This window comes from Myxocyprinus asiaticus, chromosome 32 (genome assembly GCF_019703515.2).
Source record: "Myxocyprinus asiaticus isolate MX2 ecotype Aquarium Trade chromosome 32, UBuf_Myxa_2, whole genome shotgun sequence".
Lineage (NCBI taxonomy): Eukaryota > Metazoa > Chordata > Actinopteri > Cypriniformes > Catostomidae > Myxocyprinus > Myxocyprinus asiaticus.
The window spans coordinates 38,106,385-38,132,073 of record NC_059375.1 but is presented as its reverse complement, the minus strand read 5'-3'; the positions used below and the strand labels follow the sequence as shown (position 1 = coordinate 38,132,073).

Below are 25,689 nucleotides of genomic sequence, written 5' to 3'. Positions count from 1 at the left end.
TATATATATCTATATATATCTATATATATATATATATATATATATATATATATATATATATATATATATATATATTAATATTATTAATTTTTTTTTTTTTTTTTTTTTTTTTTTTTTTTTAAGTTTAAACCTGACAATTTTTGGTAAATTTGCCAATGGGGTTAGAAAAAATTCTAAACTTTATTCAAAATATGTCATCTGAAAACATGTATTAATATCTTATTAAATTTTGCTTCTTAAGTTAATTTATCTTGTTATAAGGATGTTTAGATATTTTTTTACAAAATGTTTTGGAAAGCAAAACAAAAATACTGATGAAGAAAATATTTTCTTGCAGCTGATTTCAATCTGGATTCCTTTATCCTCTGTTATTATTCTATTATTCTAAAATAATAAGAATAAAACAAAACTGTAAAAAAAAAAAAAAAAAAAAGCTAATTTAAAAGTTAAACACAACACACGTCTATGTTTATTGCAAAACCAATGTAAAATAATAATAAAAAAAAACAAAACAAAAAAAAACATCAGTGTTTGTTTTCAGTGGTAGTGGTGGTGGATGTTACGTCCGACTGGCTCTCTGATCGTTCTCCAAAAATCTCTGCGAGGGTTTTGAATCGAGCCCCCCACTCACTGAGGTAATCATAGTCCTTCTCTATTTCACCCTTAACAGACTCTATAGAACTTAAACTCTCCGCCACAGAGCCCTCGCCTTCATAGGCGTACGTGGCGAGTGAGTCGTAGGGCGGCGCTGAAGTGTCGCCATCGTGTTCTTGCAGTCGCTGACTGATGAAGTTGCTGATGTCAGCGCTGTTCTGCGAGGCTATTGGGCGCTGCGGACCCAAACCCAACTCGGGCTTAACGTCTCGGCGAAAGAGATTTTCCTTGATGACTTTGGGGTTGCGCAGAGTGCCCATGTCGAAGGCGTGTGTGTCCTCTTCGCCCCCTCCTTCGTCGTCATAATGGATGACGTTGTCACGGATGTCCTCTTTGGATGTCATGAGAGTCTCTTTCTTCTTCTGTCGCCTTACGCCCACGTAAAGTACCACGATCACTGCAGGAAACACAAGAGCAAAATAGGAATTAAAAGTTTGACACTTATTTTAACACTCATTCACACTAGCATGAAAATGTGAGGGTGTAGGATGGAATGAGCTACAGAAAAATCACTTTGAAACATTTGGGACTTTTTAAATTTGGCTTAATGGGGTCGATTTCAGGGTACATGAACTTTACAACATGTCTACACGAATAAGAAATTTGTCGATTTCCTGTGTGATCATTTTGTAAGTTGACAAAATTTACTTTTATCTACATTTAAAGGTGCACTCAGTAAATGTTTTCCTCATTTAAAAAGTTTTACTTCTAAAGAAATGAATAGTAATGTTGAAACATATGTATAAAATCATGTGCACTCACATGAGATGAAGACACCAGTCATATCAGTAACCTTATAAAAGCTGTTTTATTCTACAGGGAGAAGGTCCCCTCAATCACATGAATCACACGACCAGCTGAATACTACTCGCTTAATCTCAGTAACCGCCGTGTTATCGGACACTGTCATTCATGGATTAAATTAGTCATGGCTGACTGTAAATAGCAAATTTCTACAATGACATTGTTAACTGAAAAATACTGCTAAATCCATGACAAGTTTTTAAAAAATTAAGAAGTGCACATAAAAAAAAAAAAAAAAAAAAAAAAAATGTCCCCAAAAAATTATATTATGATGCAGGGCTGTGACATACAACAAAAGCAGCCTAGTCTAATGAAAATTACTTGACTGTGGCAACATTTCTGCAAAATGAAATTACATGGTTCATAACATGCATTGCTGCAGTTCCAAGGTGAAATATCCTCTGAGGTGCGCTAAAAGCAAGTTTAACATTCTTCCAAAAAGATGAGGTTTTTAAGGTTAATGCTCTTTCGAGTTTTAAATGAATAAAACCTACATTTCTAACCTAAACCTATAACCGAAATCTAACCAATAGTGTCCCAAAGAGCAAATGGGATGAAAAATGCAATAGCTGAAGCAGCCACATCATTTTGTGGCCCTTCTATGACACTTCCGTCTCACGTGTCCACTCCTGTGTTTTGTCGGCCTCAAACCCTGATCGTCCGCCTTCAAAGTCTGATGCTCTATCAGTTGCGTAAGTTAATCATGCTTGAAAAAGCTTGGATATGTAGTTGGTTATGCAATGCAAGCGCTGAAATGTATCATCTTTAAAATCAAGCAATATAGTAAAAGTGTTTTGATAAGATAGTATTGCGTGGGGAACAGAGCGGAAAAAAAAAAAAAGTGTTAAGAAAGTGTTAATCTTCCATGTTAATCATAATGTGTGTGAATGTTAATAAAAGTCATTGTTGTTATAGCACCTGTAGTGTTTATTTCACCAGAAAACTGCAGCGATACATAAATGAGGCACGTTAAATTCATTTCGCAAAAATGTAGCAATAGTACAGTTTTTACTATGAGACCAAGTTGAACTAAAGCCTAGCCGATATTTTAAAAAGGCATGAGCCCTTTGATATGTCTCGCATGCACTTGCACACTTTTTCAATAGGAAATATGTTGAAACAGGAAATAAAATTTTGCTCATCAAGTCAGTTCACTCAGCGAACATGCTTAAAGGTTCGACGTGTTGTACATTCTGAGATGCTATTCTGCTCACTACAGTTGTACAGAGTGGTTATCTGAGTTACCGTAGCCTTTCTGTAAGCTCAATCCAGTCTGGCCATTCTCCATTGACCTCTCTAATCATCAAGGCGTTTCCGTCCACAGAACTGCCGCTCACTGGATGTTTTTTGTTTTTGGCACCATTCTGAGTAAACTCTAGAGACTGTTATGAGTGAAAATCCTGGGAGATCAGCAGTTACAGAAATACACAAACCAGCCTGTCTGGCACCAACTATCATGCCATGGTTTAAATCACTGAGATCAAATTTTTTCTCTCCATTCTGATGGTTGATGTGAACATTAAATGAAGCTCCTGACCCATATTTGGATGATTTTATGCATTGCACTGCTGCCACACGTTTGGCTGATTAGATCATTGCAGGAATAAGTAGGTGTACAGTTGTTCCTAATAAAGTGCTCAGTGAGTGTAGATTTTATTGTTTACATTTCTTATAACACATTTCAAGATTTTATTCTTTTGACTATAGTTCTTACATAACTTTTGCTTCTAAACTTCAAATCATGAAAAAGGTGTATTTTTCCAAGATTGGTCCAGCTAATGTGTAATCACATTCTAGAGTAAAACAAACAGACGATGTCTCTATCAAAAAGGCGATTGGCTCTTTTAATAGGCGGGACTTCCATTCCTACAGCCACCATATTGAGCGTTGAGATTTATCCCAATCATTTTTCTATAAGTGGTCCATCTCGTCTTCCTTATACTTTTTCTAGCTACAGTTATCATTTAGAGTCAGAGTGAAAGCTGCAGCAGTAATGTGTACCCTCAATATGATAGACTCTCTCATCTATTATGTTTGACTATTTCTGCACACATTCCTCTCTCTTTATGATTTTTATTTTATTGACTGACCAGAGAAGACACTCAATCCTGGGCCTACAGCCCTGCAGATATAGAGTGGGGTCGAAAATCTGAGACCACATTAAAACATTAAAAATAAAGACACATTATGACGTCCACTGAATAATAAATATTAAAGTCTTGGTCAATAATAAAATAAGCACATTTGTGACATTTGGCCATGCTAACCTTTGTACAAAAGGTCAGATTTGCTTGCTCCACTGAAACACACAAGATGCTCTTTGAAATATCAAATTATCAAAACAAGCTGGGATAACATGGATCATCAGGTTTTGCACAAACTGTCCATGACAGCTCTAGTACATGCTGTCATTAAAGCAAAAGGGGAATGTACCAAATACAACGAAATTCTCAACTTTCCACTCAAATGGTTATGCTGACATTTTAATTTGGGTATCATTGGCTCTGTTTCAAAACCTAGTGACCTATGAAAATAATATAAATATGTATACATGTACATACAGTGGCAAGAAAAAGTATGTGAACCCTTTGGAATTACCCGGATTTATGTATACAGTAAATTTGTCTTAAAATTTGATTTGAACTTCATCTTAATTACAATAATGGACAAACACAAACTGTTTTAACAATAACAAACAAATTAATGTATTGTTCTTGTACATATTGAATACATCATTCAAACATTCACAGTGTAGGTTGGAAAAAGTGTGTGAACTAGGCTAACAACATCAACACAAGCTAATTACAGACAGGAGCTCTGGCATCCAATTAATGAAACAAGATTGGAGGTGTGGGTAAGAGCTACTTTGACTTATAAAAAGCACTAAAACATTTTAAATGTGCTATTTACAAGAAGCATCTGCTGATGTGGATCATGCCTCACTAAAAAGAGATTTCAGAAGCCCTATATTTAAGAATGTATAGCCTATTTTCTTTTAAATAGGCTATTCATTAATTCAATGACAAAAAGTCCTCATAAAATGTAGTATGGAAAATCTAATTAAAAATAGATTTTATGAGTGACATGTTACCATCCAACAGGTTAATGTTAAACTTGAAATTGAAATAAATTATGAGTCGAGTGTCTCATGTACGAAGCCCTTTTGAGGACAGGGCAGGATTTTTTTTTCCTGAAATAGTTTTGCATGCCCTTACAATAAGTTTTGTGTTCTGTCGCAATAGTTTGCGTTCCCTCACAATACGTTTTGTGTTCCCTCTGAATACGTTTTGCATGCCCTCGCAAGTTTAGCGTTCCCTTGCAATAAATGTGTCATAGTTTTACCACAGTAATCATATTTTTAGTAGTGATAATACAGGAAAACAAAAACTATGGTAATACAAAACATAGTTTTTGTGGTTATTATGGTTTTAATATACAAATAACATAGTTTAATTATGGTTACTGTAGTAAAACCATGGCTGTACTATAAATAACCATATATGACAGTTCCAGGTTATTTATTTTGTTAGGCTGATTTTTTTTTTTTTTATTTATTTTTTTTAACTATAGTAATATTGTAGACTGTAGTAACCATAGGTTTTGGCAGAAATCATGGTTTTACTATAATAATATTGTTGTAACCGTGATTGTAGTAACTGTTTTTTTTTTTTTTTTTTTTGACAGATAATGGTTTTACTATAGTAATATTGTAATAACCATGACTGTTGTAGGCTAAACCATGGTTTTACTCTAGTATACTGCATCCATATAGTAACCAAGGTTTTACTGTGGATTAACCACAACTATGGTAAAAACCATAATAACTGCAAAAATATGATATTTTTTTTGTTGTTTTTGTTTTCCTGTATTTTTACTATGGTTTTACTATGAATATCATGGTTAAAATGCTATTACTGTAGTAAACCATGTAAAACCATGGTAAATGTATTGCGAGGGAACGCAACACAATTGCGAACAACTTAGTGACTTATTGCAAAAGGGAATGCATATAGTATATATAATAAATCCCACCCGTACTAGAGACAGCTACGTTCTGTTCGCGCCACACTGTCTAGTTTTTTTTTTTTTTTTTTTTGTGCAAGGTCGTGTTGGGTTTGAATGGCCCCTTAGAAGTCAGTTTACTAGTACGCTGAGGACAGCAAGGCAGCTCATTAGGTTTTAGAGCCATCACACTGTGCTGTAAAGGATATGCAATGTGTTTGTACAAGATTCAAGAAGTTTCTGAGTACACATGTTAACACCTCTATGCTTATTAGTAAGCAGTAAATTAGGAAATAAATTGGTGTAAAATAAATAACAAGGTTGTTTATGGCTCAAAGAGTCAAATAGTACATGCAATAGTGTCTGTGAGATAACAGCGCCCCCAAGTGATGGATATTTGCATTGCAGCGCAGAAGTTCCAACATGTCAAACGCTTATTTTGCGTTTGTTTCTGATTTAATATGAGTGGCACACGCAGGAGGTAGGTGTTGGTTTGATTAGACCTTGTCCTTGGCTCACTGAACTGTTGCTCTGTCTGTCAAGGCTGCTCCCCTGGAGCGGGACATGGGTCAATCTGACAAATGGAGCTATTATTTTATATTACAAGCATTACAATTTAAGTGAAAAGCTTAGAATTTCAGAATTTCTTAGTATTTGGTATGTCCCCCTCTTGCTTAAATGACAACATGCACTCAAGCTGGCATGGCCTCCACAATTGTGTGCAAAACCTGATGAGCAAATCAGAACTCGTTTAATTTATGTAATCTGATGAATTGCCAAGTGGAAAAAAGCACATTGGATGACAAAAAGTATAGGGTGGGACTTGACTTTAGCCATCAGAAATTAACTGGATCATGAAATGTGGGCGTTATGTACCAGCATCGAGACGTATTCAGTGGCGAAAGTCAGTTTGTGTTGTTAATGTCATGTTAACATTAACAAGGAACATGCTTACAGCCATCATACAGTAATGCTCAAGTATCAAAAAAGGAAATTAACTTTCAAGGAGACAGTAGGCCGGAAAAAAAATAATAATTTAAAAAAAAAATAGTACAGCTCAAAAGTTATGGGAATGAAAATCAACATGTTATTTCATTTCATGCCAAATGTATTATTCAAGAAAATTCAGACTAGAATGTCCTGCCGGAGGAAACAACTGTAAAAAAAAAAAAAAAAAAAAAAAGCTGAGGGAGACAAAATATAAATTACTTTGGGAACTTGTAATTAGCAATATCTTTGGTTAAAAAAATAAATAAATAATGTACGCTTACTGAGCACTTTATTAGGAACACCTATTCATGCGATTATCTAATCAGTCAATCATGTGGCAGCAGTGCAATGCATAAAATAATTCAGATACGGGTCAGGAGCTTCAGTTAATGTTCACATCAACCATCAGAATGGGGAAAAACAATTCAGTGATTTGGACCGTGACATGATTGTTGGTGCCAGATGGGCTGGTTTGAGTATTTATGTAACTGCTGATCTCCTGGGATTTTCACGCACAACAGTCTCTAGAGTTTACCAAAATAATAACAAAATAAAAATAAAAATAAAAACATCTAGTGAGTGGCAGTTCTGTGGACGGAAACACTTTGTTGATGAGAGAGGTCAGCAGAGAATGGCAAGACTGGTTCAAGCTGACAGAAAGGCTACGGTAACTCAGATTATCACTCTGTACAATTGTAGAGAACAGAATATCATCTCAGAATGTACATCATGTCGAACCTTGAAGCGGATGGACTACAATCCACATTGTAACAGCAGAAGACCACGTTAGGCACTTTATTAGGACTGTAGTTTTCCTAATAAAGTTCTCAGTGAGTGTATTTATTTATTTTTTATTTAGTAATTGAGAAAACAATTTGTAAAAAAATAAAATAAAAATAGGGGAGGGTTTATGATCAAAATCTTGGAGTCTCAGGGTGATCCTTGCTGCACATTCAAAAGTGCAGCACAGCAAGATGAGGCGGGTATACATCTTGTGCATGACATCAAGCAGTTTAGCCTTTCTAATTGCAACAATTTAGGCAGTGTCATACAGAATCAGCAAAAGACTTTAATCTCTCCACAGCACCTCACAAAAACAGGAACATCACTCACAGAAGAGTATTTAACATCAGACAGTGATCGTCTTGTAATGTGTTTTTGATGCAGCACTTTGCACACAGCAAAGCAGTGGTGCATAAATGGACTAAACTTAAAGCATTAAAGAGATGAAACATCTTGCAGAGGGTTTTACTGTGCTGTCTATTATTCACTTTTAAGCAAACTTTAATAATGCAAAAACGCTCTCCAAGAAATTGCATCTCTTAATTAATTTGAAAAACGTTTCCCATTAAAACCACCACTACTAAAAATATTAATGTTAGTAGTCGATCCCCCAATCAACTAGCCAATTAGTCGACCACCGCAGCACATCACAGATAGATAGATAGATAGATAGATAGATAGATAGATAGACAGACAGACAGACAGAAAGAGTGATAGATAGAAAGAGTAATGACTGACGGATGGATAGATAAACCAAATATAAAAAGGATACATCCAACTTTGAATACAGATTGGATGAATTATATTCAAAGTCGATAAATAGACAATATATTAATGCGGCAAATTGTGACATTGCTTGGCAGCTGTAAACAAGTAAAAACAGCCCTTAATAAATATGTTTGTTAACGTCACTGTCACATATAAATAACAAAGCAGTCCTGTCCACTGTCAGCCATGCAAATATACCTAACACAGTTGAAATAGTATTGCAAATATTTTGGATGACACATTGCTTTCATTGCAAAGCATGCCACGAGTCCTAATTCCCATCATTTAAAAGAATCTGAATGTGTTTCCTCTTTAACAGCATGTTCAAAAGTTTCGAAAGCCATCCAAAATCTTGTTTATGAGCCAAGAAATCTTTCCAAAATATAGATAGTTACAGATGGCTGGATAAATAGAGGCATGGATAGGTGGGTTGGCAGATTACTAGCGAGTAAAATGAGGGGTTGAGTGTAACAATTGTCAATGCGGTGGAAGTACACATCATTTTACAGAAACAGAAAGACCTGCTGCAATCTACTGCAAGCTGAGATGTAAGAGGTTCATTCGGGGATGGACGAGTGGTAACCTCATTTTGTTGAGCATGCTCTTACTAAATGACCAGCCAGCACACTCAAATTACCATGGAAACGAGGCCATAAAAGTCCTTGCCTCATTTCTAACCCCGCCCTCCGCACATCCCCTATGCAAATAAACAGAGTTTATAACTCTTGAGATTTCTCTGCATAGACCTTGCGGGTTAAGTTAACATGGAGAGTAATTCAGCCTGCAATCTGATGACACTTTTACTATGGCATTAATGGATGAAGACATTGCTCATTTAAACTCCTAAACTACTTCCGTTCCTGTATAAAATGGCCAATAAACAGGCAGCTATATTTAAGGCATAGTTCACACTAAATTTAAAATTCTCTCATCATTTACTCACCCTCATGCCACCCCGGATGTGTATGCAGTGGTCAATTTGTAAAATTGGGGGGGGGGCTTAGTCACACAAAGATCACCTATAGTCTTGCGATCTGTATTTTCATTTAATGGCATACAATTCTTATTTAATCGTGATAACCTATAAATCATTAGAAAGGTGCACTACAGCTTAGATATTTTGCCACAGTTTTACTATGTAAATGTTACAGTGAAAGTAATTTCTCTATTTGTGTCAACATATCAAAAAATCTAAATGACAGTTATGAAAATTAAAACATAATAAAGACACACATACCAATCAAACTAGTGTTGATTTGTCTTTAGCAGGCATCAGTAAACAACATCCAAAACAATGTTTAGCCTGGCAAAAGTGTGCACATTTAGATAAATATCGATGGACTTTTGAAGGTGCGCGAAACTGTTGAAAACCTGCATGACCTTCGTGGAGTAAGTGTCATGTGAACAATGGGATGAACGGGTCAACACATTGGTTAACTTTGACATAGGTTTGTCGGTATTTTCAGAACTTCACTTTTTGCTGTGGAGAGCTTGCACGCTCATGGTTGCCAGATTGCACAACTAAAGCGTCACACTGGCAGAAAATTTCCAAACTGTGCAAGTGTAGATCTGTTGGAGGATTGCCTCTTTTGATATCTAGCAACCCCAAATATGTCAAAATCTATTTCTTATTGACTAATCGCCGTTATTTAGAGTCTGTTATTTGTCAAATGTAGAGAATACAAATATTTTATATGCATTATTAATTATACATATAATATACAAGTAGTACATGACACAACTGATCTAAAGGGGAATATAAGGGGGGATGGTGGTTTTACTAGGGGGATGCTTTTTGGGATTTCTTTCAACAAGGGAGATGGCATCCCCCCGCATCCCCCCTCAATTGAGCCCTATGTGTATTAATTTATGTCCTCTGCAGAAAATAAACGAGTAGGAGGGTGGGGCCAGGCCATGACAATGCACGCCCGGCCCCCAGACGAGCTAATTAGCTGAGGAGAGGGATAAAGGCAGCCGGATACAGCAGTTTGGGAGAGAGAGAGAGCCACACGCAGCTGCCGCATCCATCTGCCTTTATCACTCTCCTCAGCTGATTAGCCCAATTCGGCCCCACCCTCCTACTCGTCACACAAACAAAGAGTTTTGGAAGAATATCTTAGCCCTGTAAGTCCATACAATGCAAGTGAATGGTGACCAAAACTTTAAAGTGCCAAAAAAACACATAAAGGCAGCATAAAATAATTATGTGGTTTGATCCATGTCTTCTGAAGCGATCCAATCATTTTTGGGTGAGAACAGACCACAATATAACTCCTTTTTCACTGTACATCTTGCCATTGCAGTCTCTTGTCACGATCATGATTTCAAACTCGATTACACTTCTTAGTGCTTGACGCTGAGTGCTAGATGGCGCTAGGAAGTGTAATTGAGCTTGAAATCATGATCACCAAGAAGACTGTCACTGCAAATGTCAAGATTTATAGTGAGAAATGAATAAAAGTTTAGTCTGTTCTTACCCAAAACCGACTGGATCGCTTCAGAAGACATGGATTAAAACATTGGAGTCAAATGGATTACTTTTGTTTTGTGCTGCTTTTATGTGCTTTTTGGACACCATTCACTTGCACTGTATGGACCTACAGAGCTGAGATATTCTTCCAAAAATCTTTGTTTGTGTTCTGAAGAAAAAAGTAAGTTATACATATCTGTGATGGCATGAGGGTGAGTAAATGATGAGAGAATTTTAATTTTTCAGTTAACAATTCCTTTAACAGATGTGTTTTAATTTAACCACCCCAGAGAGTTTCAGACTGGTCCATGTATCTTCCATTTAGAAAAGCATGCAGTCTATGAAGAGCCTGTGACCAGATGCAACAAGCCCCTTTTTGTAAAAAAAAAAATCAAAATTGAACATATTTACTTTATTAATACACGTTCCTGGTCTTATTGTGCTTGATTCATTGGTGCAAAAAAAATAAAATAAAAAATAAAAAAAATACAATGTTTGTATTCGTAATCTTTCATCAGAATGTACCTTGCTCCACCTCTGAAACAACTTCAACAACTTTTCTCCAACCACATGGCTCCAATCTCATATGCTACAGCCACTTTTTATGATACAGTCAATTATCAATGGAAACTGAGTCCTGCCCCACAGTTTTTCTCATTGAATATCCTGTTTAACTCTGAAATATGTCAGATTACAGAAGTAAAATGGGTTGTGAACAGCGTCAAAGTCCCTTTAAGACTTCCATTCCTACAGTCGTCATGTATTTTGCATTACGATTTCTTCCATTGACGTAGAATTGCTCAAAGTTTTGACAGACACTATCCCAGTTTGTTTAGTTATCTTGCTAAATAAGGTCCTGTTGGCTATCGGTTTTGCAGGCTGTATTGTTGCTACGTACTGAGTTGGGATTAAACCCAGTATATGGTGTCTGGATGGATGTGTGTTTGCTTACCCAACAGTATGACAATGCACACCAGAATAGCGACCAGGGCTCCGGTACTGAGGCCCACAGGGAGGAAAATAGCTTCAGCGCTGCAGGTTAATAAAGATCCATAGGCGTCACAGCCGCACACACGAATGGTGAGGGTGCTGGTACTGCTCAAGGTCTGGAGGCCTCCATCCTCAATCAGAACTGGTATGTGGTAGATCTCTTGAGAGCGCCGTTTGAAGCCGCTACGCAGTGCCACCAACCCGGCAGTGTTATCTGGGGTTGAGCAAAAAATACATAAATAAATAAATAAATATATATATCATGAAATTTTAAAGGGTCCCCCCAGATATAATTCAAAATAATTCATAAAAACCACTTGAAATCAAAAAATGATTTGGCTTATGAAACTGCATTCTACTATTGATTGTTTGGTGATGTTGTTAATAGCCCTAGAGCTACGTTAAAAGGATGATGTTGTGTTGTTTTTTTTTTAAGTTGCAGTATTGATTGATGGTGCAGTTTTGGATAACCACTGAATTCCTCATTGCAGATGATATTGTGCATCACAAGGAGCTCACCTGTGTGATTTAAAAAAGACACCAACATGAACAAAGCATTCAGCGCTCAGCGTACTTGACAGCAGTTCCACAGGGACATCACACAACAGCTGAGAGGCGAATCAGCCTCAGGGGTCTAAATAATATGTTTTTGTTTTTTTTGTTTTTTCTGTGCTGAGAATGTTTGTTCCTGAACATTCATTTGAAATGATCTCACAAGCCCTCTTGAGGTGAAGCTCTTTTGCCTTCTGATAACCTCACATTACCTTACTCAACTGGTCCAATTTTTAATTTCCTGCAAATAACTTCCCCTTTCTCTCTAGCTCTGTTCCAAAGCCTTTAGTGAGCTGCCCACCAGTATACTTAGGTTGTTTTATATGCTGGTCCACATTACGGAATGCCGGTATGTTAGGGTTAAAAAAATGTACTTTCACACAAGATGACGAAAAAGCTGCTTTAGAGTGTTGGGTGCACATTCATGAGAGCTGCCATGTTGAGACCATCAAATATTGCATATTTTATCATGATAATCTCCTGAAATTGGATGCTTTCAGTCACAAAATAAATGAATAATGGCTGACTGCAAATAGCACATTTCTACAATTACATCGTTAAATGAGAACTTCTGTTTTAGTGTGTTGCTGCATCTATGCCGCTAGGTGGCAGCAAACATAAACACTGATATTATGCACACTGAATGTACCAGATTAAACCAGTTTAAGTTTTGCTAGTGAACAGCATTGGTCGACTACTTTCTAAGGGGCTGTTAACATCTAACTCATTTTTACATCTCTCTGTGCTGTTTTTCAATTGTTTTTCTATGTAAACATATGCAAGATGGATATCTTTGAGCGCTTATGGCGTCTTGCTGTTTTGGCTCTGGAGTGCCGCCTTTTTTGGCCACATCCATACTAATCCATTTTCTTTTGAAAAGTCTGTTTTCAAAGGTGCAGTCACATTTACCTTTGCATGCCGAAATTCTGTGGGAAAAATACAGTCATCTCAATGGGAATCTGCACGATCGTGAATTTCGCACGAGGACTTCCGGTGGTGAAGAATTTCCCCTTGTGGATTTCGTATGGATTTTTAATTTTGGTGAACTTTGACAGGCGAATCTGCTGCATTGATCAATAAGAAGTTAATTGGTTTGGCAGTGATCTCTATGTGGGCGGTGCTTCGTTCAGCAACACTGACTACTCACAATAGACAAGGATATAATTTAAGCTGCGAGTTTCTTTTTAACTTCACTATCCCAGAGTATAAAGTGCAGTAAAAAGAGTCTGCTTGGCAATTGCCCACGGAATTTCAATGTGCAAAAGTAAATGTGACTGCGCCTTTAGTTTCCTAATGTCATTGTTTTCCAAAGTATGCAGCAATAAAGAGCATTTTGTAAATGGTCTGTTTTCGGTGGAGGAAAATGTCCTGGTTACTTTCGTAACCTCCATTCCCTGATGGAGGGAACGAAACGTTGTGTCGATGTAGTGACACTAGGGGTCCCTATCTGTCACTCACTCAACGTTGTGTCGATGTAGTGACACTAGGGGTCAAAAGGCCACTGAGAATTGGCGAGTGAATTTGCATGCCACTCCCCTGGACATACGGGTATAAAAGGAGCTGGTATGCAACCACTCATTCAGGTTTTGTGCTGAGGAGCCGAGACCAGGTCCTGGCCATTTCAGCGGGTAGTTCAGCGTTGTGGCAAGAGGGACACAACATCTCGTTTCCTCCATCAGGGAATGGAGGTTACGAAAGTAACCAGGACATTCCTTATCTGTCACTTACTCGACGTTGTGTCGATGTAGTGACACTAGGGGTCCCTGTACAAAATGCCACAACTAGCTGAACTGTGTTGCATGAACTGGCGGTGTGTGATGGGCAGACTGCTGTGTGCTTCGTAGCCAGTGCACCAGGCCGTCACGTAACCTCCCCCAATGCTCTTATGAGCGTCGAACGGTCCATCAGGAACAAGTCCACTGCCCAAATATAGGGACAGGCTAGCCCAGCTGAGGCCTCTTTTCCCTCTCTTTTCTCCCCAAAAAGAGTGGAATTTGTTAACTGACTGGGAGCCATAAGTGTCTGCATCAGGGGGTGTCCCTCCCTAGGGAAAGACACCGCAGAGTCCACACCACGCCCAAAAAGGGGGGGAGGGGGGGGGTGAGTGGAATACGTCACATGGTCTTCTGAGTCCTGTTGGAAGTATGTCATGTGGAGAGAGGTCCCATGGTAGGTCCTACCCGAAGGGGTTGGAGTTTCTACAGAGCATGGCAACCGGGGGCAGTAGGACCTCTGCCCAAGGAAGATGCAGTTTGCTGTCAGGGAAACAATTTTGCGGAAGATATCACATGGGGTCGCCTTCGGGGAACCAGCACATGTGGAGCACCTACCTCAGTACAGGGGCTCATTAGCGCACGTACTGGGCCGGTCAGCGAGTTTCTCCACAAACTCAGCTGCCAGAGGGCTAAGGAGGAATGTCATCCAGGGATCACAGTCTGTGAACACGACTGGGAGTCAAGAGCGCACATCTTCACCTCAAGGGAGGGGAAAGGCACTATGTGAAAGTGGTACACCCGGCCAGTTGTCCCGGAACTTACCTGCTCGTGCCTGCCAATACACGGGACGAGACCGGCTCAACCCAGATATTGAAGAACCTCGCAAAGGTGTTGGGTGTTGCCCAGCCCACTGCTCTGCAGATGTCTGCCAAAGAACGCCACTGGCCAGGGCCCAGGAGGCCGCCACACTCCTTGTAGAGTGGGCTCGTAACCCCGCAGGGGATGGCACGTCCTGAGCCTGATATGCCATCATGATGGCGTCGATGACCCAGTGGGCGATCCTCTGTTTGGAGACAGCGCTTCCTTTCCACTGTCCACCAAAGCAAACAAAGAGCTGCTTGGAGCTTCTAAGGCTCTGCGTGCGATCCAGATAGATGCGTAAAGCTCGCACTGGACACAGCAATGCCAAGGCTGGGTCTGCCTCCTCCTGGGGCAGCGCTTGTAGGTTCACCACCTGATCCCTAAAAAGAGCCGTGGGAACCTTGGTCACATAGGTCAGGGTCTCAGGATCACGTGAGAGTCACTCGGACCGAAATCCAGGCAAGATTCGCTGACAGAAAACGCCTGCAGGTCCCTTACCCTTTTGATGGAAGTGAGTGCAGTCAGGAGAGCGGTCTTCAAAGAGAGTGCCTTAAGCTCAGCTGACTCCAAGGGCTCAAAGGGAGCTCCTTGTAGACCCCGAAGGACTACAGAGAGGTCCCATGAGGGGATGAGGTGTGGTCTGGAGGGATTCAACCTCCTAGCACCTCTCAGGAACCTGATGATCAAGTCGTGCTTCCCCAAATACTTACCATCTACTGCATCTCCATGGGTGCAGAGGGGAAGAAGCCGCTGAAATGCACCGTAGAATCCAGCAGATGAGGTGAATGAACTTCGTGGATGAATTCAGCTTCAATGAATAGAACTGCTCGGCTCCGAAGAGAAAATCTGAATGAGTGGTTGCATACCAGCTCCTTTTATACCCGTATGTCCGTGGGAGTGGCATGCAAATTCCACTCCCCAATTCTCATTGGCCTTTTTTCAAAAAAGCAGAGGTGTTTGGGGCTCCCAAGAGTGACCCCTAGTGTCACTACATCGACACAACGTCGAGTGAGTGACAGATAGGGAACACCTTGCAAATTAATGCATTTCAAACAAAAAAAATAATAGTGTGGACATGGCCCTAGACAACATCTCGAGTGCTCTGTTCTATTCATTGCACTTCGAACGCTTTAGGTGCAAACACTCAGCTACTTTTAAATCTAATATTAGCATATTGCTATTCAAAATTATATTGCTATTTTGCTATGCATAAAAAAAAAGAGATAAACACAAAATAGTGTAAAAGTGCATTGTGCATGTAGTGTAATCGTGCAATATATTAATTATAGTGCATTTTAATTAGCAGCTCTCCACCTCTCTCTACCCAAACACCAATTAAGAAAAAAAAACAAAAAACAAAAAAAACAGCTGTGATTTTCTCGAGCTATCATCTTGTAGCTAACGTCTAAACCAGGACAGAATAAATGACAATAAATAATTTAGCTGCTCATGTTTTATACAATTTAGTATATAGAGTTAAGTTGGTGTGTTAATATTGAGAGAAATTACATGTTGACATGTTGACAAGGGGAGGCTTCGTCTGCAGTATGGTGGCTGCAAGTTGCTCTTTGAACTCTGATTAACCCATTGACCTTTGTCACTGCTGGTTTTACAGGGTGCATTTTCTAGACGGCTGAGCATTTTAAAGAAAATCTTGCTCATGTTACAGACTAGCCGGCTTTCTTCGGGTTTTCCAAACTGCCCTCAGCAGTAATTGTCACCATGTCCCAGTAAATCATGTCTTTAGAGAGCATTCATGCCTGAAGTGTGGATAGGAGTTCCATAAGGCCAAAATCTGTGGAGGAATAGGTGCTATGTATGTGAAAGCTGTTCACTTTAGTGGAATATTCTGAATACTGTAGAATGTGCATGGCACCAAATACTATACTAATACAAGACTGCACTCACAAAAAGCAATTTCTTTTATTTCTAGCCCAAATATTTTAGAGCCAATCATAGCAAGGAAAAAAAAAAATATTTCACAAAATAAATTTTCCTGACTTTTTCAGTCCTGGAAATAACTATTTTCTAATTCCCCGATATGTCCAAGGCCGTTTTCCATGACTGTTGGAACCCATGTAAAAGCTGAGATTGCTTTTATCCAAAGTAATTTACGGTGCATTCAAGGTTTATCAGTATGTACCTTTCCCTGGGAATTGAACCCACCTTTGCATTGCTAGTGCTATGCTGTACCTGTTGAGCTTCAGGAAATAAAAGACAAACTCACTCCCAAAGTCTCTGATGGTGAAGTTCTTGGTCTTCACTCCCTCTTGAGGAGATTTGAAGGAAAATCTTTGTCCGGCTTGGGGGAGGTCCTGGTCTTTTGCACTGATGACCTGAATCACCTAGGTGACACAAAGTTAATAGAAGAATACTGATATGTAGGATTTAAGAATTTAACATAAACACACTTTGATCTGACACTGTACATGCTGATATTCCAAAAGCTACTTTAAAAAAGCAATTTTTTACCAGTGTGACATAAAAATAATACTTTTAATTGATTTGTTTATAATTAGCATTAAAGACCCCATTAAATGGGTTGACGAGTGTAGTTTTGTTTCCTGTGTTGTCTTTCCTGTATTTCCTATTAAAACAGGAAGTTTGGGCGGGACATTTCAAAGGGCTAGCCCCCATTTAAATGCGTGTATCAGCTAAAAGTTAACTTTCAGTTGTATAACAGCATAAAGATGTCTTTAAAGCTAATAGACATAAAATCCACAAAACTCCACATGTGATTACATGATGATGGGGTTTGTTAATGACAAAAACTATTTTATAACCAAAATAATTATATATTGGTCTTTCATGGTAAATTTGGCCATTGCTGGACAGTATGAATGCTGTTAAAAGTTTTATCAGCTGTTTAAATATTTTATGGTGAACATTAAAGGGGTCATGAAATGCTCTTTTTTATAGTTTCATTATCTTCCCTGAGGTCCACTGATAATGTTAGTAAAGTTTTTAATTTTTTATTTATTTATTTTAATCACGAAAACAGTCATTTTGTAATATATGATAATTTTCCACCCGTCTCTGAAAATCTTTCTGAAAAGCTTGATTTTTGCCTCAGCTCCTCCTTTAAACTTCAATGTAAGTTGAAAGCTGAAAGCATGCAGTCCCTCAAATTAAGCCATTTTTTAAACTCAATCGGAAGAGAATAAACAAGCACCAAAACATTAGAAATGTACATTTCGGAGGCCCGGGTAACTCAGCAAGTATTGATGCAGACTACCACCCCTGGAGTAACGAGTTCGAATCCAGGGCGTACTGACTGACTCTAGCCAGGTCTCCTAAGCAACCAAAATGGCCCGGTTGCTAGGGAGGGTAGAGTCACATGGGGTAACCTCCTCATGGTCACGATTAGGGGTTCTCGCTCTCAATGGGGTGCGTGGTAAGTTGTGTGTGGATCGCGGAGAGTAGCATGAGCCTCCTGTGCTGTGAGTCTCTGCGGTGTCATGCACAATGAGCCACATGATAAGATGCGTGGACTGACTGTCTCAGAAGTGGAGGCAACTGAGACTTCTCCTCCGCCACCCAGATTGAGTTGAGTAACCATGACACCACGTGGACCTACTAAGTAGTGGGAATTGGGGATTCCAAATTGGGAGAAAGAAAAAAGAAATGTACATTTCACGGTTTACACATAATGCACATCCAACACATTGCATTGGAATATATTACACTATTCATCTCAAGCACAACTGTTAACACTCACACCCTGTCTACACCGGATGCTATAATCAATGATGCTGTCAACCATGGAAGCGTCCGTTGGCACTCCAACAGTAAACAAACAGGTGTCCCAATCCATTTTGCACCAGGTGTAGACAGCCTCAAGCTGTTGTGTCGCTTCAACGGACACGCCCAGTGTAGACATCGTGTCATAAACAATCATGACATTTTAAATATTAATGAATAGAACTGTTTTTTTTCAAACTTACGTTTTTGATCGAGTCCAATAGTGTTTTTAACTGTCCCCTATCCTTTAGTGACAATTCCTTAGCAAAGACTCATTTTATGACTGCTTTAATAAAACACATCCAGTTTATCATCCCGCACTGAGGTGCACATTGCCGGAAACAAATCAAAATGGTCAAAGACGTCGATCTAGTGCGTGTACACCAACAATTAAAAATAGCGCTGATAGGTGAAAGAACAGTTTGTTGAGCAGTTTAAGCAACAAAACAACAGGAGCCACAGCAGCTGATGAAACACATCTTCTCTTCAGAGTTGAAACTTGACACTGCAACTTTTAAAAGCATGCCAGAGAGATGACAACAGCTAAAGATGTCTGTGTAGTACATGTTTGTATACAAGAATAATTCAGAATAGTCCAGATGTGTCCCTTTTCGTGTTCAGGAGTAGTTAGGCTACAGTTTTGAGTTTTGGAATTTACAGTATTGTTTGTTTTTTTTTTTTATTTATTTATTTATTTATTTTTTTATAGGAGAATGACCATATGTCAAAATATCAAGGAAAATTGTATTCCTCATGACATGACCCCTTTAATGCTTATGAAATCCCTTAATGATTTATAAAGGTAATTACGGCACACAGGCCTATGAACGCTTTGGGCAATTACACAACTTATTTTGCATGTTTAAAAAAAAGAAAAAAACATCTGCATTATTAATTGAAATTGTTTTTATTACTATCTTTAGCACTGAAACCATGGAGGTGATTTCAAAAGACATGCAAAACACATGTAGTACACAACAAGGAGAACTCATTAGTCATCAGATCTGTGTTTACTCCTAATTAATGGAGATGTATATGCTGCTAAATTATGTATTCGTTAAACGAAACCATTCCGCGGTGTTGTTTTATAAAACAACTAAAATGACAATGTTAAATGAAGCACATTTTTCTTACCTTCCTATAATTTAAAAACTAGTCACAGTTGCATAAAAGTGTAACAGTGCGGAATGTGCTCATTAATAAGTTTAAATGAGTTCCTGTGTGGATTTCTTCTAAAACCAATTAATCTGCAGCACATCCAGTGACCACAATACAGCATGCACTAAAATTACAAACAGATTTATTTTCCACAATCACAGGCACTGGTACTGCCCCCTCCCTACCACTGGCATCACCTGTTGTAGGGCTGTCATGAGCACATCAGCTGCATGCCAGGTAGGATGATTAGCACAGCAGTAATACATCACTTACACAACATGCTCTTCTGCACAGTGTATCAGTCAAGCCATGCCAGTTCTGGCCCCTCAAAGTAGCCTAGCAGTTACATTTAGGGATTTATCATGGTATCCTAAAACCATATAATCTTTCCCATGAATCACTTATTATTCTTCCCATTTAAAAAAAAAAATAATAATAATTTAAACTGCTAAAAAATATTTTCTTAAGCCCTGTTCACACCGCCAGCGGCATCGTGTGAGACAGTGACACAATCCCATTCATTTTAAATGAGAGCACAGCGACTTCCAGTGACACGATATTGCTGTGGAGAGCGACAAGACAAGTTGAGAAAATGTCAACTTTATGCAAATGACGAGCGACATTCACAAGCGACTACCAATGAGAGTGAAGACAGCGGACATCACGTCAGAGGAGAAGTTTCAGCGTCGTGAGCTATTTTTACTGTTCATGCACGGATAAAATAAAACAATGATGCATGGAAAAGGGTGTCAGAAACGGTCTGCATTCTGAGTGAGTTTGATTCATTCATTCATGACTGATTGTCTTGTTAATGATTTCATGCACTGAACACTGCTGCACGTATTATAAAACACTCTAAACTGCAGAATGTGCATTTTTAGAGACAAGAGAACTGATTTCTTGTCAATTTGTAAAATATCTTAATTTTACCTGTACTAGGTTTCATCCGTGATCAAATTTTCAAAAGCTATGGCCAGACGTGCAGTCTTCGAATAATTTTACAGTGACAAACAGTAGGAACGCCCACTAGAGTCTAGTGACACCAAGCGACAAAGTTGCGTTGGCGATGTGAACGGGGCTTTAATCAGTATTTTTGTCTTGTTTTCCAGTAAAAACTTCTAAACACCCTAAAACAAGATACATGTATTTGTAAAGCAAAACTGAAAGATAATAAGATATATATATATATATATATATATATATATATATATATATATATATATATATATATATACAAACATTTGTGATAGAATGGGCTGCTCTCAGGAGCTCAGTGAATTCCAGCGTGGTACTGTGATAGGATGCCACCTGTGCAACAAGTCCAGTCGTGAAATTTCCTCGCTACTAAATATTCCACAGTCAACTGTCAGTGGTATTATAACAAAGTGGAAGCGATTGGGAATGACAGCAACTCAGCCACAAAGTGGTAGGCCACGTAAAATGACAGAGTGGGGTCAGCGGATGCTGAGGCGCATAGTGCGCAGAGGTCGCCAACTTTCTGCTGAGTCAGTCGCTACAGACCTCCAAAGTTCATGTGGCCTTCAGATTAGCTCAAGAACAGTGCGTAGAGAGCTTCATGGAATGGGTTTTCATGGCCGAGCAGCTGCATCCAAGCCATACATCACCAAGTGCAATGCAAAGCATCGGATGCAGTGGTGTAAAGCACGCCGCCACTGGACTCTAGAGCAGTGGAGACGCGTTCTCTGGAGTGACGAATCACGCTTCTCCATCTGGCAATCTGATGGACGAGTCTGGGTTTGACGGTTGCCAGGAGAACGGTACTTGTCTGACTGCATTGTGCCAACTGTGAAGTTTGGTGGAGGGGGATTATGGTGTGGGGTTGTTTTTCAGGAGCTGGGCTTGGCCCTTTAGTTCCAGTGAAAGGAACTCTGAATGCTTCAGCATACCAAGAGATTTTGGACAATTCCATGCTCCCAACTTTGTAGGAACAGTTTGGGGATGGCCCCTTCCTGTTCCAACATGACTGCGCACCAGTGCACAAAGCAAGGTCCATAAAGACATGGATGAGCGAGTTTGGTGTGGAAGAACTTGACTGGCCTGCACAGAGTCCTGACCTCAACCCGATAGAGCACCTTTGGGATGAATTAGAGTGAAGACTGCGAGCCAGGCCTTCCCGTCCAACATCAGTGTCTGACCTCACAAATGCGCTTCTGGAAGAATGGTCAAACATTCCCATAAACACACTCCTAAACCTTGTGGAAAGCCTTCCCAGAAGAGTTGAAGCTGTTATAGCTGCAAAGGGTGGGCTGACGTCATATTAAACCCTATGGATTAAGAATGGGATGTCACTTAAGTTCATATGTGTCTAAAGGCAGATGAGCGAATACTTTTGGCAATATAGTGTATATATATATATATATATGTGTATATATATATATATATATATATATATATATATATATATATATATATATATATATATATATATATATATATATATATATATATATATATATATATATATATATATATATATATTTTTTTTTTATTTTTTTTTATTTTTTTTTTTTTTTTTGAGAATATATTTAAAATATTGTTTTTTCATGTCCCATTTTAGAGAAGTTTGTGTTCATCAGGTAAATATATCTTCTTTGAATTTTGTGCTATTACTTTTCTAAGTCTGACATTTCCCCTGCTAGCTAATTAAACAGGTGAACAAAAAATACACACTTCAGCTTTAATAATTAAAACTAATAAAATGTGAATAGTGAAACTCAGAAAATGTTTACATAATAATGCAAAAGGCCAAAATGCTTTTAAAATATTGTGTAAATAACTCATAGCTTGCATTGCGTCAAGTGCCAGGAAGTGTAATCGAGCTTCATATCATGGTTGTGCCAAGGAGACTGCTGCTGTCTGGAGTTACATTTTTGTCTGTTTCTCACCCAAGACTGTTTGTATCACTTCAGAAGTCGTGGATTTAATAACTTAAGTTGTATGACTACTTTTATGCTGCCTTTATGTTCTTTTTTGGAGCTTGAAAGTTTTGGACCACATTGGCTTGCATAGCATAGAAATAAACACATCATTCATTTATGAAAATAATTTTGTTTGTGTACCAGAGAAGAAAGTCATAAAAGTTTGAGATTGCATAAGAGTGAGTAAATGAGAGAATTGTCATTTTTGGGTGTACTTTTCCTTTAAGAAAGATTCTCTATTTTAGTCTGAGGTTCTGTCTAATACATAGACAGTAGCAGATTTAGGCATGGGCGACATGTGCATTTGCCCAGGGCGGCATCTTGCAGAGGGGCGGCAAGATCCGCTCAACGTTGAAGCGGATTTCGCACAGGGCGCCATACAAGCTAGAACCGCCACTGTACATAGATACAGAAGATTGAAATGCATGGGGTTAGGTGAGGAGCAACACACACAAGCGCACAACTATACTAGTATACTACACTTTCAGGATGTAATGAGAGTGTCAAAGTTTGCAGTATGTCATACATCATCTTAAATGGCTCATTAGATCAGAATTGTTTTTTCGGCATGCAAACACATACACACATGCACACACCCATTTATTTTCACTCACCTGTCCGACTTTGGCACTCTCACACACAAATGTTTCGTAAGGCATGGCGAGCTCTGGTGGAAACTCATTAATGTCCAGCACATGAACTGTGACGGCCACTCTACTGGTCAGCACTGGGTTATCTACACAAACAGAAGAAGATGAGTTTAGAAGACATAAATTATATCAATGCATATAAGTATAGACACTTCAATCAGGGGAATTTTTCTGTAGAAAAATAAATAATTTTTTTTTTATTTAAAATGTTTTTCTTGTTTTAAAGGACATGTTATAATAACTTTAAGCTGTTTTAAGTAATGTGTCTATAAATGGGGTTTACCCCATGATATATACAGTATATAATTGTTATAAACCGTTAAAATCATGAACAGTTCTACTTTTCACTTGTTCCTAAGATCTTCTAAAGGTTTCTGTTTGGTTATCTAGGAACCAAGTAGAAATGGTCATGGGAAATGACCAGGGTACACATCTCTGCCAGGACAACAGAGTGACAGTTTGAAGATCAGAAATGTAAATAATTTTAAGATTTCTACATCATGATCTGAGAGTATGTTTGTTGTATGTGTCAAACTGGTTAAACCAGTTGGTATTTAATTTATATTCTGTGTTCAATATGTCTTAAGCTAAATTGACAGCATTTGTGGAATTATACTGATTAACACAAAAATCAATTCCTTCCGTAAACGTTAAAATACTTACTGTTTCAAAAACATAGCCACACGACACAGCCTAAACATTATACACGTTAAAATGAATCACATTAATAACTTTAAATCCCCACTTATCATTATTGTAATTTATACAATATCATTTTAAAATCATACATCACTTTGATATTGCATCAATTCAATGAGCCTAAGCAGAACCAAAAGGGATAATTTACAGATTTATCAGAAAAGAGAGTACACCGCACAGATATCAAATTTACTGTATGTTCAAGATTTAATGTACTACTGCCACCATGTGGTTCTACACTGTAAGCTTTTAAATAGGCTGCAATATCATCTATAATCTATCATTGTAGATTACATAATTAATTTATTAGACAAAGGGTGGGCTAATACATCCATCCATCCATCCACTAAACAAGGTCAGTGTTGACCTCTCTGGCACAGTTGTTGATCTGCAAACACATCTTGCTAATATTGTTTGAATTCTGCTTGTGTGAGCAGTGTGCGAGTGAACATCGGTACAGAATCCATTTTTATGGATCTGATCGGGATATGGGCTCAGCGTGTCTGAACTGAAGGTGAGAGGGGCTTAGAACTCATCCCTCCCTGGGGTCCCATATAAAGCCAAGACCTGCAAGCGACCTTGATGAAGATGTGTTTGTGTTGGTGTGCTTCAGCTTCAGGGGCTCCAGGGCGTCTGGTGTCCAGTAAAAACATTACTGTTGCTACAATTTATCTCATATCTGACACATTATCATTTTCTAGCACCGGTGCTTTGGCCCAAAATGTCCTGCAGCAAATAATTTGAGTGTATGTATGTGTGTGTGTGTGTGTGTGTGTGTGTGTGTGTGTGTATGTAGCCACAACTGGAGCTTTGTAATATACAGTATACAAGGTTTTTGGCTTGCTAAACCAAGTACAAAACTGGAAACACTTCACAATAAGGTTGTATTTGTTAACATTAGTTAACAGGAACTAATAATGTACAATACATTTAAATAACTTTTTAATATTTGTTGACAAATACAGCCTTACTGAAAAGTGTTACCTCACAATTTACACCTAAATATTGAATATACGGTAAAGCTTTATAACTTTCATTAATACATTATTATATAATGCTTAACAGATTAGTAGTTCACATATTAACCCTTTGGTGTGTGGGTTTCACTACAGTGGTCATACCCCAAATACTACTACCTTCTATTGTAATGGACAGATGTGTAACTCTCAGAAACTACATTGATTTGGAGAAAGAAGACTGGGAGTAATTCAGATCTTGTTTTGAAGTAAAAAGATATGGTTTTCCTTTGTTATTTAATCATTTGTATATTACTGGGGCCTGGGTAGCTTAGCGAGCAAAGACGCTGACTGCCACACCTGGAGTCGCAAGTTCGAATCCAGGGAGTGCTGAGTGACTCCAGCCAGGCTTCCTAAGCAACCAAATTGGCCCAGTTGCTAGGGTGGGTACAGTCGCTTTGGGGTAACCTCCTTGTGGTCACTATAATGTGGTTCTCGCTCTCGGTGGGGCGCGTGGTGAGTTGTGTGTGCATGCCGCGGAGAATAGTGTGAAGTCTCCACACACGCTATGCCTCCGCAGTAACGCGCTCAACAAGCCACGTGATAAGATGCGCGGATTGACGGTCTCAGACGCGGAGGCAACTGAGATTCGTCCTCCGCCACCCGGATTGAGGCGAGTCACTACACCACCACGAGGGCATGCCAAATTGGGGAGAAAAGGGGAGAAAAAAAAAAGTAGGTTTTTAATAGAAATTATTAGAAAAAACTTGCAGAATAGGCTAATAATGAGTTTTAGAATACATATATGTATTTTATATAGCTGATACACTTAAAACTGGATCTTAATCATGGGTTAATATACATGAAAATATATGAAGATAGAGTGTTATTAAATTAAAATATTATAAACTGTTGCAGAATAGGCTGATGACTAGTTTTAAAACATTTTACAATACA

At 38.5% G+C, this 25,689-nt stretch overlaps 1 protein-coding gene across 1 annotated transcript in view; it reads right to left on the bottom strand.

Annotated features, from left to right (window-relative positions):
* Positions 1-267: 267 nt before the first annotated feature.
* Positions 268-25,689, bottom strand: part of LOC127423078 (cadherin-12-like) — a 237,542-nt gene continuing 212,120 nt past the window's right edge. Inside the window, exons 9-12 of the mRNA XM_051667111.1 lie at positions 23,042-23,163; positions 16,817-16,934; positions 11,424-11,675; positions 268-1,051 (exon numbers count right to left, since the gene is read on the bottom strand). Of these exons, the coding sequence (XP_051523071.1) occupies positions 525-1,051; positions 11,424-11,675; positions 16,817-16,934; positions 23,042-23,163 (1,019 nt within the window). The 3' untranslated portion in view covers positions 268-524. The remainder of the gene's footprint in view (positions 1,052-11,423; positions 11,676-16,816; positions 16,935-23,041; positions 23,164-25,689) is intronic.